General features: G+C 42.4%; 1 protein-coding gene across 1 annotated transcript; it reads right to left on the bottom strand.

Moving 5' to 3' along the window:
* Positions 1-10,708: 10,708 nt before the first annotated feature.
* Positions 10,709-14,895, bottom strand: LOC141637733 (uncharacterized). Its single transcript, XM_074447174.1, has 2 exons — positions 14,348-14,895; positions 10,709-10,739 (listed from the first exon to the last, which is right to left on the bottom strand). The coding sequence occupies exons 1-2, from the start codon at positions 14,893-14,895 to the stop codon at positions 10,709-10,711; spliced, it is 579 nt and encodes a 192-aa protein (XP_074303275.1).
* Positions 14,896-16,152: the final 1,257 nt, after the last annotated feature.

Genomic DNA, 16,152 nt, shown 5'->3' on the forward strand with positions numbered 1-16,152 from the left:
TGCAAAGAATTCGGCAACGGCGCGCCCTTTTATAACATTTAGGGGCACGTATTTGAGATCGAACTCTCAGAGCATCAAAGTCCATCTTGCTAGGCGTCCGTTGAGGACAGGTTTCTCGAAGAGGTATTTGACTGGATCCATTTTGGAGTATATCTTGACGGAGTAGCTAAGCATGTAATGACGTAACTTCTTCGTTGCCCACACAAGAGCGAGGCATGTCTTTTCGAGTTGTGAGTATTTGCACTCGTACTCCAAGAACTTCTTACTAAGGTAGTAAATAGCCCTTTCTTCCTTTCCTACGGTTTGAGCTAGCATGGCGCCCATGGCTGTTTTGGTTACTGTGAGATATAAACTAAGAGGTTGATCTCGTTGAGGTGGCATGAGCACTGGTGGTTTAGCTAATATCTCCTTGATTCGGTCAAATGCCTTCTGACAGTCATCATCCCACATGGTGTGATCTGTTTTCTTGAGCTTCTTGAAGATAGGTTCACAGATCATGGTGAGTTTCGATATGAATTGACTTATATATTGTACTTTTCCCAGGAATCCCCTGACTTCTTTTTCTGTTTGAGGTTGTGGCATTTCGATCAGAGCTTTGATTTTGGAAGGGTCTATTTCTGTACCTCGTTGGCTAACGACGTATCCCAGGAGTTTGCCAGATGTTACTCCGAATGCGCACTTCTGAGGATTGAGCCTCATGTTATACTTTCGTAGCCTTGAGAAAAATTTACGAAGGTTCGCAATATGCCCCTCTCTATCCTTGGACTTGACAATCATGTCGTCTACGTATACCTCAACTTCTTTGTGCATCATGTCATGCAGGAGCGTGGTTGCGGTGCGTTGATATGTAGCTCCGGCATTGATTAACCCAAACGGCATGACCGTGTAGCAATAGGTTCCCCATTGAGTAACAAAGGCGGTCTTATGCATGTCTTCTTTGGCCATTTTGATTTGGTTATAACCCGCGTACCCATCCATGAAGGATAGTAACGTGTGGTCTGCGGTATTGTCCACCAATATGTCGATATATGGTAGAGGAAAGTCATGTTTAGGACTTGCTTTGTTTAAGTCCCTAAAATCAACACAAACACGGATTCTCCCATCCTTTTTGGGTACGGGTACTATGTTGGCTACCCAGTCAGAGTACTCGGAAACTTTGATGAACCCGGCTTTGAATTGTTTATCGACTTCTTCTTTAATCTTGAGAGCCCATTCTGTTCTCATTCGACGAAGCTTCTGTTTCACAGGCTTGAAACCTGGCTTAATTGGGATTCTATGTTCGGCGATATCCCTGTCGATCCCTGGCATGTCTTTGTAGGACCAAGCGAAAACGTCTTTGAACTCGTGTAGGAGGTCTATGAAACTGGCCCTTTCGGTGGGGCTCAGGGTAGTCCCTATCCTAAGTTCTTGAGGTTCTAGTTCAGTTTCTACATTGATGGGTTCGGTATTCTCTATTACTGGTCCCCCTTCCCCCTCTTGTAGTATTTCCTTGGCTATGTAGGGAGGTATCTCAATTGAGTCTGGGTTTGGGTCATCCTCGTATCATCGTAAATGTAATTGCATTCAAGATAACACAAAGAGTAAGCAGAACCTGATTTATTCATATTAAAGTTTGAGAAAAGTTGAAACAAAGAAGCCATCTGATCTGTGGTCAGTGGCGGTAAGGGGACTGTTGTTGGAACATTTCCCAAACTACTGTTACCATTTGAGGCTAAGCTAGGAGAAACAAATGGAATGGGGGTGACGATAGGAGGAGACTCCTTAGTGACTTCTCTAGACTCCGACTCTGACTCCGACTCCGACTCTGACTCAAATTCATCGTCTTCTGGTTCTCCTTTGAACATCTCTCCTTCTCCAGTGGTGAGCTTGAAGAGTCTTCCTTGATTGTTGGTCCACTTGATTGATTTTCTCCATCCCTTCTGTCGGTTCGTGTTTGTTTCTGTGATTAACGCGGTAGGGTTGAAGTGATCGTGTTGAAGTATCATGGTAATGATCTCATCCTGCGCGGCTCTAACGAATCGATCTTCTCCAAATAGTAGACTAAGAGCTTGTTCGTCTAAGCAAGGTGCTTGACGGGCTTTGACGGTAGGAACCGTTTCTGGAGGAATGAAGTAGCATTTGTGAAAGATCTCGATTCCGGCTAGCTTCCTTTCGAGGTAGTGCCAAGGTTCGGGAAATCCGTGAAAGAATTCTTGACTTCCTTCCCTAACAAAGTATCCATTTAGGGTAGGGAAATATGTTCGCATTTGGGCTCCTATGTGTTTACGGCTTTGAACTAGAGCGAGCATCTCGAGAACTTCCTCTTTAGTGGGTTTGTATCCTAGTCCAAGTGGTATTCTTTTTTAGTTGCCTTCCTTGTAGGGTGCGAAGGTGTTTCTTCGGGTAGGGTTCAAAGGCATTCCAGGGAAGTATCCCTGGGATTTGAGTATGTGGTTGACCACCAAGTTGGAGTAGGGATCGTAGTATAGGGGTTCCAACTCACTTTCTATGACACTTATGCTTTGAAAGCCCCCAAGTTCGTATACTGGATTCGCAAAGACTTGATTATTTGACTTCTTTTCGATTATTGCCTTGATGGGCGACGAAGTGATCGTCACCACTTTGCCATTTAGTGGGATCTTGATCTTTTGGTGAAGGGTGGATGTTACCGCTTTGGAAGCGTGAATCCAAGGTCTTCCTAGGAGTATGTTGAAGGAAGCTTCAATGTCCACTACTTGGAAGTTAACCTTTCGCTCAATTGGCCATGTGGCTATGGTTAGGTTAACAAGTCCTACTACCTTTCGTCGTGTACCATCATATGCGCGAACACCTTGATTGGTAGGGGTCCAATCCGATCTTTCATGCCTAGTTTGTATGCCGTTTTCAGGGGTATGACGTTGACCGCGGAGCCATCGTCCACCAAGGTCATTGGCACATTCTTCTTTAAGCAAACGACGGTGATGTAAAGAGCCAAGTTGTGACTAGCGCCAAAGGGCGGCAAATCTTCGTCTGAGAAAGTAATAGAATTACTTAACTTCGGTGATTCTTGGAAAACCAAGTTGACTACATCGTCGGGTGTGGAATTATGTGCTACATTCAGTTTGGCCAAAGCTTGCAGTAAAACTTGGCGATGTGGGAATGAGCTTGCTACTAGTTGTCAGACTGAAAGATCAGCCTTTGTCTTCTGTAATTGCTTGAGCAAATGATCAGTAGAGTCATCTTCGTTATCATTTGGTGTGATAATGTTGGTTGGACCATTTTGAGTAGTACTTTGATATGGACGCCCCGAACGAGTTAGGTGGTCCACATCTTGGTCTTCACCATTTTGGACTATTTCCTTCACTAGGGAGTGTTCAATGAGATACTCGTCTTCATCATCATCGGCCCATACTCCATTGACTGTAGCTAGTTCTCTCATTCTCATGATCTCGTCCTCTAATTGTGTGATTTGGTTGACTATTTTATCAACCACGACGACTATTTCTTGCATAGTAGCATTTTGAGAAAAGATTAGTGGCGCACATTCTTTAGGTGTCGCATTGGGGTTATGTAAAGTTGTCACCACATTTTCCAATTCCCAAACTTGCCTATCCACACTCCTTGCCCATGCGATGAAGTCGGCAATGGTAGGGGAAATGGTAGAGTAGAACCCTTCATTCTCGATCGCGTGGATCTCATCTTCAACTGGAGAAATGAGGTGTGAACAATCTAAGGTAGATTCTTCACTTGTGATCACTATAATTCCAAGAGGATTCTGAGTGTTGTTGGGCTTACCTCCCGGCGGTATTGGTAGTCGGCCATCCTCAATCATGTCTTGAAGCACATTTTTCAATTTGTAGCATTTTTCTGTGTCATGCCCCTTACCCCTATGATATTCACAGTACGAGTTCTCGTCCCAGAACTTGGATTTCTTTTCTGGTTCGGGCATAGGTCCTATGGGTTGGAGTTTGCCTTGCTTCATTAACCTTTTTAGAGCATTGGAGTAAGTGTCCCCAAGATTTGTGAATTTCCTTGGTGGGGTACTCTTCTTGGATGGCTCGAGGAGGTTAACTTCATCGGTCTTGCTAGTGGAGCCGTAAGAACGACTTGTTGAGCCTTGATATCCTGGACCTACCGTTTTGGACAAGAGCCCTTTAAGGATGTCATCTTCGATCCTCGTTCCTAGTACGGTTAAATCTTTGAAAGTTTTAATGTTTTGGTATCTCAAATGATTGGCATAGATGGGCTTTAAGTTGTCCACGAATTTCTCCACAAGGGTAGCCTCATCCGGGCGTTCAACTAGTTGAGTACTAGTCTTCCTCCACCTACTTAGGAAGTCGGTGAAACCTTCTTTGTCATTTTGGATAAGAACCTCTAAAGTGCGCATGTTAACCTGGATCTCAGCATTATCCACATATTGCTTAGCAAATTCGATCGCGGCGTCTTCCCAAGTAGCGATCTTCTTGTGTTCTAGAGAGTAGAACCATTGCTTTGGGATGGTGTCAAGAGATGAAGGAAAGATCCTTAAGAACATCTCGGGTTTGATGCCTTTGATAGGCATATAATCTTTGAAAGCACGGATGTGGTTCAAAGGGTTTTCATGCCCCTTGAATTTAGGGATATCCGTCATGTTGAAGTTGGTTGGCAACTTGGAACTCACGGCCTCATACTTGTGATTATTCTCCCTATAAATGTCATCCTCATTAAGATACATCAATTGCTCCTCTAAGTATTGGAGTCGTTTCTCAGCTGCAGTCATACCCATGGGAGGGTTTTCGTCCCTGAAGTCATTCACGAAGTCATCAACGATTTCACTTTCTCGAGGAGGCAACCTCGCTTCTACGGCATAGATCCGGCCCTCGATGGTGTCAAGGCGATCATACACTTGGTCTTGAGTAACTTGGAGTTGAGCTAGCGCGGTTAGGATTCGATCATTACCATCTTGGAGTTGATTGAAGTTCACGTCGCTTGTTTCAGGCATCTTGGGAACTGGGTAAGAGATCGACGACGAATCAAAACACGATCGACCATTCTAACACACTTACTAAGAAAGAAATGTTTCGACTCGTGAAGTGGGTGTGTGCCACTTGTGTTGAGTGAGTTTTGAAGAAATGACAAGATTTGAAAAATGTGTGTCCTAGTCAACTATAGTGTAGTTATAGGAGTGGACTCGAAGTGAGGTTTTGGAATGGGCTTGGGCCCGAATTTGACTCGACAAATGGACAGAGTTTTGACTCGGTTTTGCGCTAATCATTGGCGTTTTTTCGAAATTTGCATTTTAAAAGGGATTTTGATTTTACATAAAATCGTCATGGTTTCGTTTAGAAATGGTGATCACGTAAGGTACAAACATTTATACAAGCATTATTACGGGATGCTGAGTGCATTTAAAAGGGTTTTGGTTTAAAGGGTAGGTTGCCATACCGAACAATCAAACCCGAAGTCTGTGGAGAGGCTCGTACCAAACAAGAGTAAGGCCGATTCCTAGTCCATTTCCTCAAGTAGTGAAAGTCCTTGATACAAACAAGAGTAAGCATCATGGTATGGATGACGTCAATCGCTATCCATCCTTAGGCCCAAATAAGAATCAGGACCGTTTAGACGGGACGATTGGTCGAATGGGTTGGGTTGGGCCTAGGAAGGCCGAATGAAACGATCTAGGAAGACCGAGTTATGAAAACCGACAATTGTCTCGTACAAACTATTCCCTAACCTTGTTCAAGTTTCACCCTTGGCTACACGTAAGTGTATTTTCCCCAGCGGAGTCGCCAAACTGTGAACGCGGGCCCACGGGGGCGCTTGGGAGGAAGAGAACAAGCGTTTGCATTTGTGGAGTCGCCACCAATTTATTGTGGAAAATTGGAAACCGTTCGAATACCTCGTGCCATGTCAAGACACAAAGTAGTGACATGAACACCAAGAACTCGTTACTCTTAGCATTCTATGTCTAGAATTACTCTCGTGGATGCCAATGAACACGGATGTTCACAGAGATCTGGAGTAAGGGGTGAGGGTACGTATTAGGAAGCTCTTTTGATCGAACACCTAATCTCGCCCGCCTCGATAGCGGCCTCTACTAATGATTAGGGAAAATCGTCTATACTTGATATATTGTCGATTATATGCATGCAATGCAACATCCAACGTTTTAATCCTAACATGTGAGAATTAGACTAAGTCGGTAAACACGTAATTTTAGCATACAATTAATGTCAAAGTCGGGATTTAAGTCCAATTACATGTGAAAGCATACAAGCAATAAAAGTATAATGGTAAATACAATAAAGGAAAATTACAATAATGAAAATTGGGTTTAATTGATTTATGTCGAAAATACATCTAAAACGGATAATTTAGAAAAAAGAAAGGAATAAATGAATGAATTAACGAACAGAAATTAAGGTGATTATACGATTAATAGTTAATTAAATACGTAATTAAAACTAGGTCAAGGCAACACGGAAGTTCAGAGACAGAAGTCAACCAGGAACAGGCGCAGCAGAGCTGCGTCCCTTGGAAGAGGCGCGGCAGTTGCTGCGTCCGTTCCTTGGCTCAGTTCTGGCTGTGAAGTCGGAATTGCAATTTGTTAACATTCGTTGGTGATTCAAATGATCGATTAGTATTATTTACTCGGATGAAAGTGATTATTAGATTATTTACATATGATTAAGGTCATAAAAGCAATAAACATGGATGAAACTAATTACAACTAACTATTTACATGATTAATGAGATTAAATAAATAAATTAATAAACTAACTAATTAATTAGATTAAATATGATGAATTAATGACAGACTAATGATGAATACGATAATAAACAGGTGAGAATATATCAAAGATCGAATTCCAGAAACCCAATATGAACGAATCGAATTTCTACAACCCGGATTTGACTTTAATGACGAAACCCCGCAAATATTAATTACTTGGGATTTAAGTCGGGAATTTAAAAGACGAATTATATGCTAATGACGATGAACAATTTATATGTCAAATTATTATGTTTAAATCGTGTCAGTGAAACAACGAACAATTGAAAACAAAAGAAAAATAAACGAATCAACGAAAGACGAAGGAAGAAGAAAGGAAGCAGGAACTGCAGCAGCCTCACGAAGTGGCGCAGCAGGTACTGCGTCCCTTCGAAGAGGCGCAGCAGTTGTTACGTCCTTTCTCGTCGGTTGTCCTCTGATAATCTGTAAAAAGGGTTTTAAACAAAGGGTTTTATAAATCGGTTTTAATTGTATTTTCGACACAAATCTTACAATATGATACAAAAAAGTAAAGAACAATAAATAAAGAAGGATTTACACCCTCAGATTTACATGTTTGACGAAACGAGATGAACTAAGTTTATGTTTTAGCGATGCTCGACTCGAATGTAACGAAAGTGCCCTCGTAAGAGGAAAACGATTAAGATTAATTAAGTTGATTAGTTGTGGAGTTGGTCAAATTGGTCGGTCATGCAAACGAGGCTGGTACTCAGAAGGATCCGAGCTTACGTGGTCGAAAGTTCAAGCACGTAGATGGCAAAAAGTAAGAACGTGGTCTAGAATGCAAAGGGAGAAGAGAAGGGCGGACACTCGCGTGAGAAATATGAGGAGCGAAGGCTCCTATTTATACTAATCACGTGAAGGAATAGGGTTTTCGGAGAAACTTTGGAAGTGAATCTCGAAAAGATATGAAAAGATACGAAAAATACGCAGAAAAGGACCTGGGAAGAGGCGCAGCAGGCACTGCGTCCCTTGGAAGAGGCGCAGCACATGCTGCGTCTGTTCCCAGGTGGTTTCCTCCTGCGGAAGAAAGATTTCCGTGTTTAAATTATGGAATAACGGGATAATCTTATTTTCTTTAATATTTTGTATGAATATTACGGGAAATTGTTTACCAAAGATTAAAAGATTGTGAAATATTTATAAAATATGGAATAGAAATATCCGGAACATTCCAGAACATTCTGACTCGGGATTTAGCGGTTATCAGAAAATGAAGACGGTTTTAGACCCGGACTCAAAATGTACTCTAATTACTGTCAAAACAACCGTATCGGCGCGTAGATGACAATTAAGAGGTAGACATCATTGTTTGAGCAATCACTTGACGATAAACTTACGAACTGTCACAAATCGTTCTGCGTACCAAACATGCGGCCCAATCATCACCGGGTGGTTTGCGGGAGGTGCAGAAATGAGGTATCTACACCACCATACACACCCCCTGACTCGCCGTGAAACTCTAACACCAACCCTCAACCCAGGTCATGGTCAAGTTGATGCATGGTTTCTTAAACCCTTGCACAAAAACACAGTTCAACAAACAACACCCATAATAAACCTTAACCCTAATTCTCACGGTCAAACCACCACCCATGGCTGGTCAACGGTGGTCTCGGTCATGGTCAAATCGTTCAAAGTCCATGGTGTCCCTAGGTCTCGGGTGGTAACGGTATAAAGCGATAATTAGTCTTGAGACGGTTTTTAATAAAACATACCTTTAGATCTAAAAGATTATAAGATGCTAGTCTCCTTTTGTTTCTCCTTCAAATTATCTCTTTAACCCTCTTCTGTGATTTTTGTGAGTTTATTGTGGAATAGTGAGATATGGACGGGAATAGGTCATATTTATAGTAGATAAGATATGTGCACAATGCCTTTATGGTAAGAGTTCTTCCTCTTTTACTTGTTCTAAATTATTTATATCAAACCTGCTAACTCTTCTTTTTCTGCCTTCAGGCCCTCCATTCAGCTCTATATAATAGGAAGATGATTAACGTGGTCCAGACTACCAGCAGGCCTACTAGTGCCAAGAACCAGGAGCTGACTGGGACCATTGCTGAGTTGGAGCAGCAGCGTTCTGACTTGAGGGGACATGTGGTAGAGCTAAAAGCTGAGCTTGCTGGTGCCAAGAAGAAGTTAAAGGAGGGAGCTGATCAGCTGGCGTGTACCCAGGAAGTATGCAGTACATTCTCTGATTCTTTCAAGCGTTCTGACGAGAGGATCAGCGAGCTGATTTCCCTGGCCACCAATATTGTTCCTATGCTACCTGGCGGGGAAAGATCAGTGGGATGCATGCTGCACTTGACGAGCCTCCAACCCTGCAAGCTATTGAGGAGGAAGAGAGGCAACTGGAGATCATGTACCCTGTCCAGCCTCATTTGAGCGTGCTGATGCCTGAAGTCGGCGAGATGAATTCTCCTGCGCTGGCGGAGTAGACAGCTGCTGGGTATGTTAGCTCGTTAAAGGAGGCTGCTATTGCTGAGGGAGCTAAGGAGGCTGCTGTTGTCGGGGGCGTGCAAGCTGGTCCTGTTCCTGAAATGGGAAGTCAGCAGGAGGAGGCAGAAGAGGTTCCAGAAGTGGAGGTCATCAATGTGACCTAAAGTTAAAAGCTTTTTATTTTTAAACTTTTTGGATGGTGGTCTGACCCTGTATGGGGAGACTTATAAAATTTCTAAACACTTTTCTGTTTGCGTTTTCTCGCCGTGGTGGCGGTTTGAACTTGGGGCCATGTTTTTGGCCAACTTTTTGAAATGCCCCTTACCTTAGAGTGGCAAGTTTAATTTTCGTCATATCTTGCGTGTCTTGTTCCTTACTTTCATACTTAGCTTAGGAAGTTGCCGTGTCAACCCGCTGGCTGATTTAAGCTAGTCGTGTCAGCCTGAAGAGGCTGATTTAGACTCAGCTAGCTGTCGTGTCAGTCTGATGACTGACTTAGGCGTATGCCGCATTTTGGTTGAGGTGGCCGTGTCAACCTTTAAGACTGATTTAGACCAGTCGTGTTAGCCTGAAGAGGCTGATTTAGACTCAGCTAGCTGTCGTGTCAGTCTGATGACTGATTTAGGCGTATGTCGTATTTTGGGTGAGGTGGCCGCGTCAACCTTTAAGGCTGATTTAGACCAGTTGTGTTAGCCTGAAGAGGCTGATTTAGACTCGGCTAGCTGCCATGTTAGTCTGATGACTGATTTAGGCGTATGCCGCATTTTGGGTGAGGTGGTCGTGTCAACCTTTAATGCTGATTTAGACCAGTCATGTCAGCCTGAAGAGGCTAATTTAGACTCAGCTAGCTGACGTGTCAGTCTGATGACTGATTTAGGCGTATGCCGCATTTTGACTACTTAACCTTGTTCATGACGCAAGGTGTGTGTTCATCATGTTTAAAGCCGACAGGGGCGTACCTTAGGCAAGTTTATCATCATTCTAGGACCGATAAGACGTTGTAGGTGTAACAACCCGGATTATAAAACAAAGGAAAAACTTATATAAAGTAAATATCAGAGTACGATACTGATAAAAGGGTCAAGGTGGCGGAAACACCTGACCAATCCGATTCGCTACTAAATCCAAAACAAACTAATACATTATTCAAGGTTCTTAAAACATAAAGCAAAGTCCTAATTTATTATTCATCTCGCCGCACAGAACTTCCCAGCAAGATATCATCCAAACAGCAACAAGCGTTCAACCTGAACAACCTGAGAAGGGGGTCGACAATTCAGTCGGGAGTAACTAGATGCTCTCCCAGTCATGTTTACAACAATTGAATATAATCAACAATCATTAACAAATGAAATGTAAAAGCAGTAAACATGCGAGATCATCTATACTCATGAAAAACCCAACAAAGCTTACCATGACTTATCAACCTTGAACGAATGCAATCATGCAAACCTAGACCATATGCAACCACTAGACCATGAACACTTACAAGACCAGTAGCAACAAACGACTACATCAATGAAAGGCACAAAGCTAGCATTAAAGCTTAGCAAACATGGCGACACACAATCTACAGCAACAGAAGGCACAAAGCTATCATCAAAGCATAGCCGAATAGAGCGAACGCCGTTAGAGCGTATAACGCACTGCCTATAACTGCTAGAGCGTATAACGCACTGCCTCTAGCTGATGGAGCGTATAACGCACTACCTCCATCGGTGTGGAGCGTATAACGCACTGCCTCCAAGGTACTATGTATAGCGTATAACCACTGCCTATATGTCTAAGACCTGGCCAGACTCTCGGTAAACCGAACGACACTCGGGGAACAGAGCGTTTAACGCACTGCCTCTGTTACCCCCCCGACCATAGACCATACACCAATCCCCGAAGGGTAGCACTTGTTCGTTCCGATAGTATATAACTGATACTACCATCATCTATTCAAACCAACCAACAAACAAATGCACAGTATAACTGACTGTACTAACATGCGTGAACAACATCACGACTCAACTCATAGGATAGTATAACTGACTACCCTACTTATCATATGAACAAGAGTAACCAAAGATATATGCAAATACAATGTCATAACACGTTGAACACAATACAACATATGAAACAAGTATAAGCAACCAATGTTATAGTAACTTCAGCTATAACTTTAACTTTTAATCATTCAACGTTATAGTAACCCTAACCATAACATGAACTCTGGATGCGAGGTTATAGTAACCTCTACTATAACTTCAACATATATGACTTGAAGTTATACTTACCTCAACCATAACTTTGACACGAAACTCAAAGTTATACTAGTTCCAACCATAACCTTGAGCCATAAATCTCAGGGTATGTTAGTTCCAGCTATAACCTTAATTCGTACTTCAATGTTATAGTAGCTCCAGCCATAACTAGAGTAACCACCCAAAGTTGTATTAACTTTAGCTATAACTCATGAATCATCATCAAGGTTATACTAGCTTTAGCTATAACTTTGGAGAGAACTCTTGGCCGCCTATCATGCCGCCATTAGGGTTCACTCGTAAACCCTAATTACGCTCATGACACCCATAATAAACACATAAACAACATACAATATATAATTAATACATTAAAACATATACAAACATGCGAAAACATAATTTAGCATGATCATAAACAATCCAACACGTACCAATCATACAAGACAATCATTAAATCATATTAATTACATCAATTGGCATAAACACAATTAAAAGAAAATACCTAGTTACCTTATTATCAAATAAAGACCGCAATAAAGAAAAACTCCATGAAAGACACGATCATCAAAACTTGTCTCCAACACGTGACAACGTCCCCAAAAATCGACTTTAAAGAAAGGCAGAAATCGAAACCCTTGAAAACGCCATGAAAAGCTATCCTTCTTCTTTACCCATTAAAATAAGAGACCTTAAAGGTAGGTCTAAAGGTCCATATAAATAATTCTCATAAAAATATTTGGAGAATAAATTATTGTAAAGGTAAGAGCAAGGATTATGAAAATATAATTTATCAATAAGTTTGGAGGAAGAAAAGATATTCAACAATGGAGTCAAAGGGAGAAAAGAAGAACAAAAGAGAGAAATAGAGGAGGGATGTCGTGCGGCACTTCACGCGAAACCAAATAGAGCAGCTTGCCTGCTAGGTTATGTTTCACGCGAGAAAGAAAAAGGATTGACCTAGTTGCTTGCTAGGTTAATTCTATTTATAAGGGATTTAACTAATGGCTTTTGGTCTATTAGCTTATACAATGGATTATCTGATTACAAATCGGATTGAAGCATATTAAAACGTAAAGAGAGCTTATTATAGAAAAGAAATTATTAAATTAAAATAGTCAAATCGTGCCCGGATATTTTAACATTTCCAAAAGTAGATTAAAATGAGAAATAATAAAATAGAGAACGAAGACGGTAAATATAAATATTTCCCAAATATATTATTAAACTTCAAAATAATTAATTTAATAGAATACTTTTATAATAAAATATTATTATAAAATACGGGGTGTTACAGTAGGATTCTGGTAACTCAGAGATCCCTGCGTTCCATATGTGTGTGCCTGCATGCTGGGGCCCTGTTTAATTGCGTTGATTGTGAGCTACGTCCAAGGGGTGGTATCCAGGGTAGCTGGATAAGCTTTCAGCTGTCAGTCAGGCTCTCTTTCGTATGTTCCGCAGGCCGCCTGGTGAGGGTGCTCCTAATGGAGAAATGTAGGTTAGGCATGTTGGAGTGCCGTGTGCCTGTTCACCCCATGTTTGCAGTTGACAGTCCTGCTAGCTATACTTTCAATGTATCATAGATATTAGAGTTTAGAGTGATGCATTTAAAGAAGCTTGAAAATAGAAAATCTTATCAGAGCGATGTGAAGTACCTGATGCTGTCTCATGGGGTGTCAGAGCAATTGTGGTCCCAGGAAGCTTACAAACCACACAACTCCGATAGCGGCTTTTAAAGTTTTTTAAAGAAATAAAAGAAAAAGAAAACAACACAAAATTGGTAGTGTGCCTACTACCATTTTTTTTGGCTTTTCTTAACACACTACTCTATACACTAAACTCTACTTATTATTAAAAGTGATACCTCTTCAGGTGAAGTATGTTCCATGGTTTATGTATGATTTGACCGTCCATAGTCATTAATCTGTACGCACCATGGCCAACAACGCCTTCTACCTGGTATGGTCCTTCCCATTTATAGGCGAATTTGCCTGCCTTACAATTCTTTTTGTTCTGGAACACTTCATGGAGAACCAGGTCTCCTACCTCCAGGAGCCTAACTTTTACATTCTTGTTGTAACTTATGGCGACTGACTGCTTGTAGGCAGCCACAAGTATTTTTGCACTTGCTCGCAACTCGTCTATCGTATCCAGGCTCCTGATCATCTCTCGCACTGTTCAGTTCCCTGTCATACATCCATACCGTGAGTTGGAACTAAAACCTTTGATAGAATTACTCATGCACCAAGCACCGCCTGAAGGGTGTTTGTCTGTCGCCGTCTTTGGTGTCGTTCGTCTAACTATAACACTAGTGGCGATTCATCTACCCACTTTCCTCCTAACTCCTATAGCCTCCTTCTCAAGTTGTCCATGATGATTTTATTGCTGGATTCAGCTAGCCCGTTGGACTTTGGAGTCCTGAGTGCTGATTTCTTTAGAGTGATGTTCCATCTGGCACAGTATCCCTCCGCATCGTTTGAGATGAATTATGATCCGTTGTCACATATGATTTCTGATGGGATACCAAACCTGCAAATGATATTACGCTTAAGAAAGAGATGACCTATTTGTCTTTCACTTCTGTGAATGCTTCTGCTTCTATCCATTTGGAGAAATAGTCTGTCATTGCTAGCATCCATATTCTGTTTCCTGTGTCTCTAGGCAGAGGACCCACTATATCCATTTCCCATGTTATGAACGGCCAGGGAGAAATGATGGGATGTAGGGGCTCTGTTGGCTGATGGATCATTGGCGCTGAGCGCTGGCAGGCGTCACACTTGCGGGCATATTCTGCCGAGTCTTCCCTCATTATGGGCCAAAAGTAGCCTTCTCTGAGGGCTTTGTTTGACCGACTCCTGCCCCCTGCATGGTTTCCACATTCGCCACTGTGGAGGGCATGCAACACAGTCTGTGCCTCTTGCTTATCTGGCACCTTAAGTAGGGTCCTGCCAATGATTTTCTGAAAAGCACATTGTCAATTAATATGAATCTGGAGGCTTTCATTTTAAAACCTCTTATCTCCTTCTTGTCATTTGTCAGCTTGCTGTCTCGCAGCCAATCTAGGTATGGTGTCCGCCAGTCCCAGTCATCTGCCTGATCAGCTGGCTGGGCAGCTGGCTGGCCATCTGTAGCTGATTGAACTGCTACCCCATCTTGCTGGTCTTCCAGCTTCCCTTTGTCCACTTCTTCTAATTTTTGGATAGAAGGTTCCAACATGTGCGTGATGGGGATGCTGGACAGTTTAGTTAGCTTGAAGGTTGCCCTCAGAGTTGCTAGGGCATCTGCCTCCACATTCTGGTCTCTGGGGATCTGCTTGAGCTTGCAATCTTTGAATTTCTGTTTCAGCTCCTTCGCCACTTTCAAGTAGGCGATTATCTTCGAGTCCCTGGCTATGAATTCATCATTCACATGGTTAACTATTAGCAAAGAGTCACTGGATATTTGTAGGTTCCTGACTCCCAACTCCAGGGCTAACTGCATTCCTAGTATTAAGGCTTCGTATTCTGTTTCATTGTTAGTTGCCTTTAATTCACATCTTACTGCTTGTGCTATCAGATCATCCTTCGGTGATCGCAGGATTAGTCCTACACCTGCCCCCTTTGGTTTGAGGCTCCATCGATGTGCATCTGCCAGACTTCAGCTTCCTTGTTCCCTTTGAGGGTTAGGATCTCTTCGTCTGCCAGATTCTAAATAGCTGGGCTGAAGTATGACACAAAGTCTGCCAGTGCTTGCGACTTTATTGTTGTTCTTGGATCACACCTGATGTCGTATCTACTAAGATGTACGGACCACTTTGACATTCTGCCTGACAGCTCAGGCTTCCCTATTACGGATTTTAATGGGTAATTGGTTACAACATGTATGGTGTGGGACTCAAAGTAGGGGCACAGTTTGTAAGATGCAATTACCAGTACTAGTACTAATTTTTCTAGAGATGTGTACCTGGTCTTTGCTGGCAGCAGAGACTTGCTTACATAATAGACTGGCTTTTGCTCCTTGTCCTGCTCTCTGACCAGAACTGCTCTTACTGCTACCTCTATGACAGCTAGGTAAAGGAACAATTGTTCTCCTTGCTCCGGTTTTGATAGTAATGGCGGGTTGCTGAGGTAGTGCTTCAGCTCCCTGAATGCCTGCTCGTGGTCTGCAGTCCACTCAAACTTCTGGCTCTTTCTCAATATATTGTAGAATAGTCTGCACTTGTCTGAGGATCTTGAGATGAACCTGCTCAAAGCTGCCACTTTGCCAGCTAACCTTTGTACATCCTTTGGTTTTTCTGGTGACTCTAGCTGTAATACGGCCTTAATCTGCTTGGTACTAGCTTCTATTCCTCTTTGAGTAACAATGTAGCCTAAGAATTTGCCGGAGGAAACTCCAAAGGTGCACTAAAATGGGTTTAGCTTCATTTTGTATTCTCTGAGGGTGCTGAATGTTTCTGCCAGATGCTGCATGTGATCCGTAGCTTTCTCTGACTTCACCACCATATCGTCAATATATACCTCCATGGTTCTTCCTATTTGTTCTTTGAACATACGGTTGACCAGACTTTGATATGTGGACCCTGCGTTTTTCATGCCGAAGGGCATGACATTATATCACCCACTCACCCATGGCCACCACATCTACCACCAGCAACCACCACGACACCATCTTCCTCCTCCATCCATCGACATCAACAAGCAATAAACCATGTTTTGTGACCGTCTTTGCTGCCCAAATTCGACCACCATACAGCCACCC

Source organism: Silene latifolia, unplaced genomic scaffold, assembly GCF_048544455.1.
Source record: "Silene latifolia isolate original U9 population unplaced genomic scaffold, ASM4854445v1 scaffold_141, whole genome shotgun sequence".
NCBI lineage: Eukaryota > Viridiplantae > Streptophyta > Magnoliopsida > Caryophyllales > Caryophyllaceae > Silene > Silene latifolia.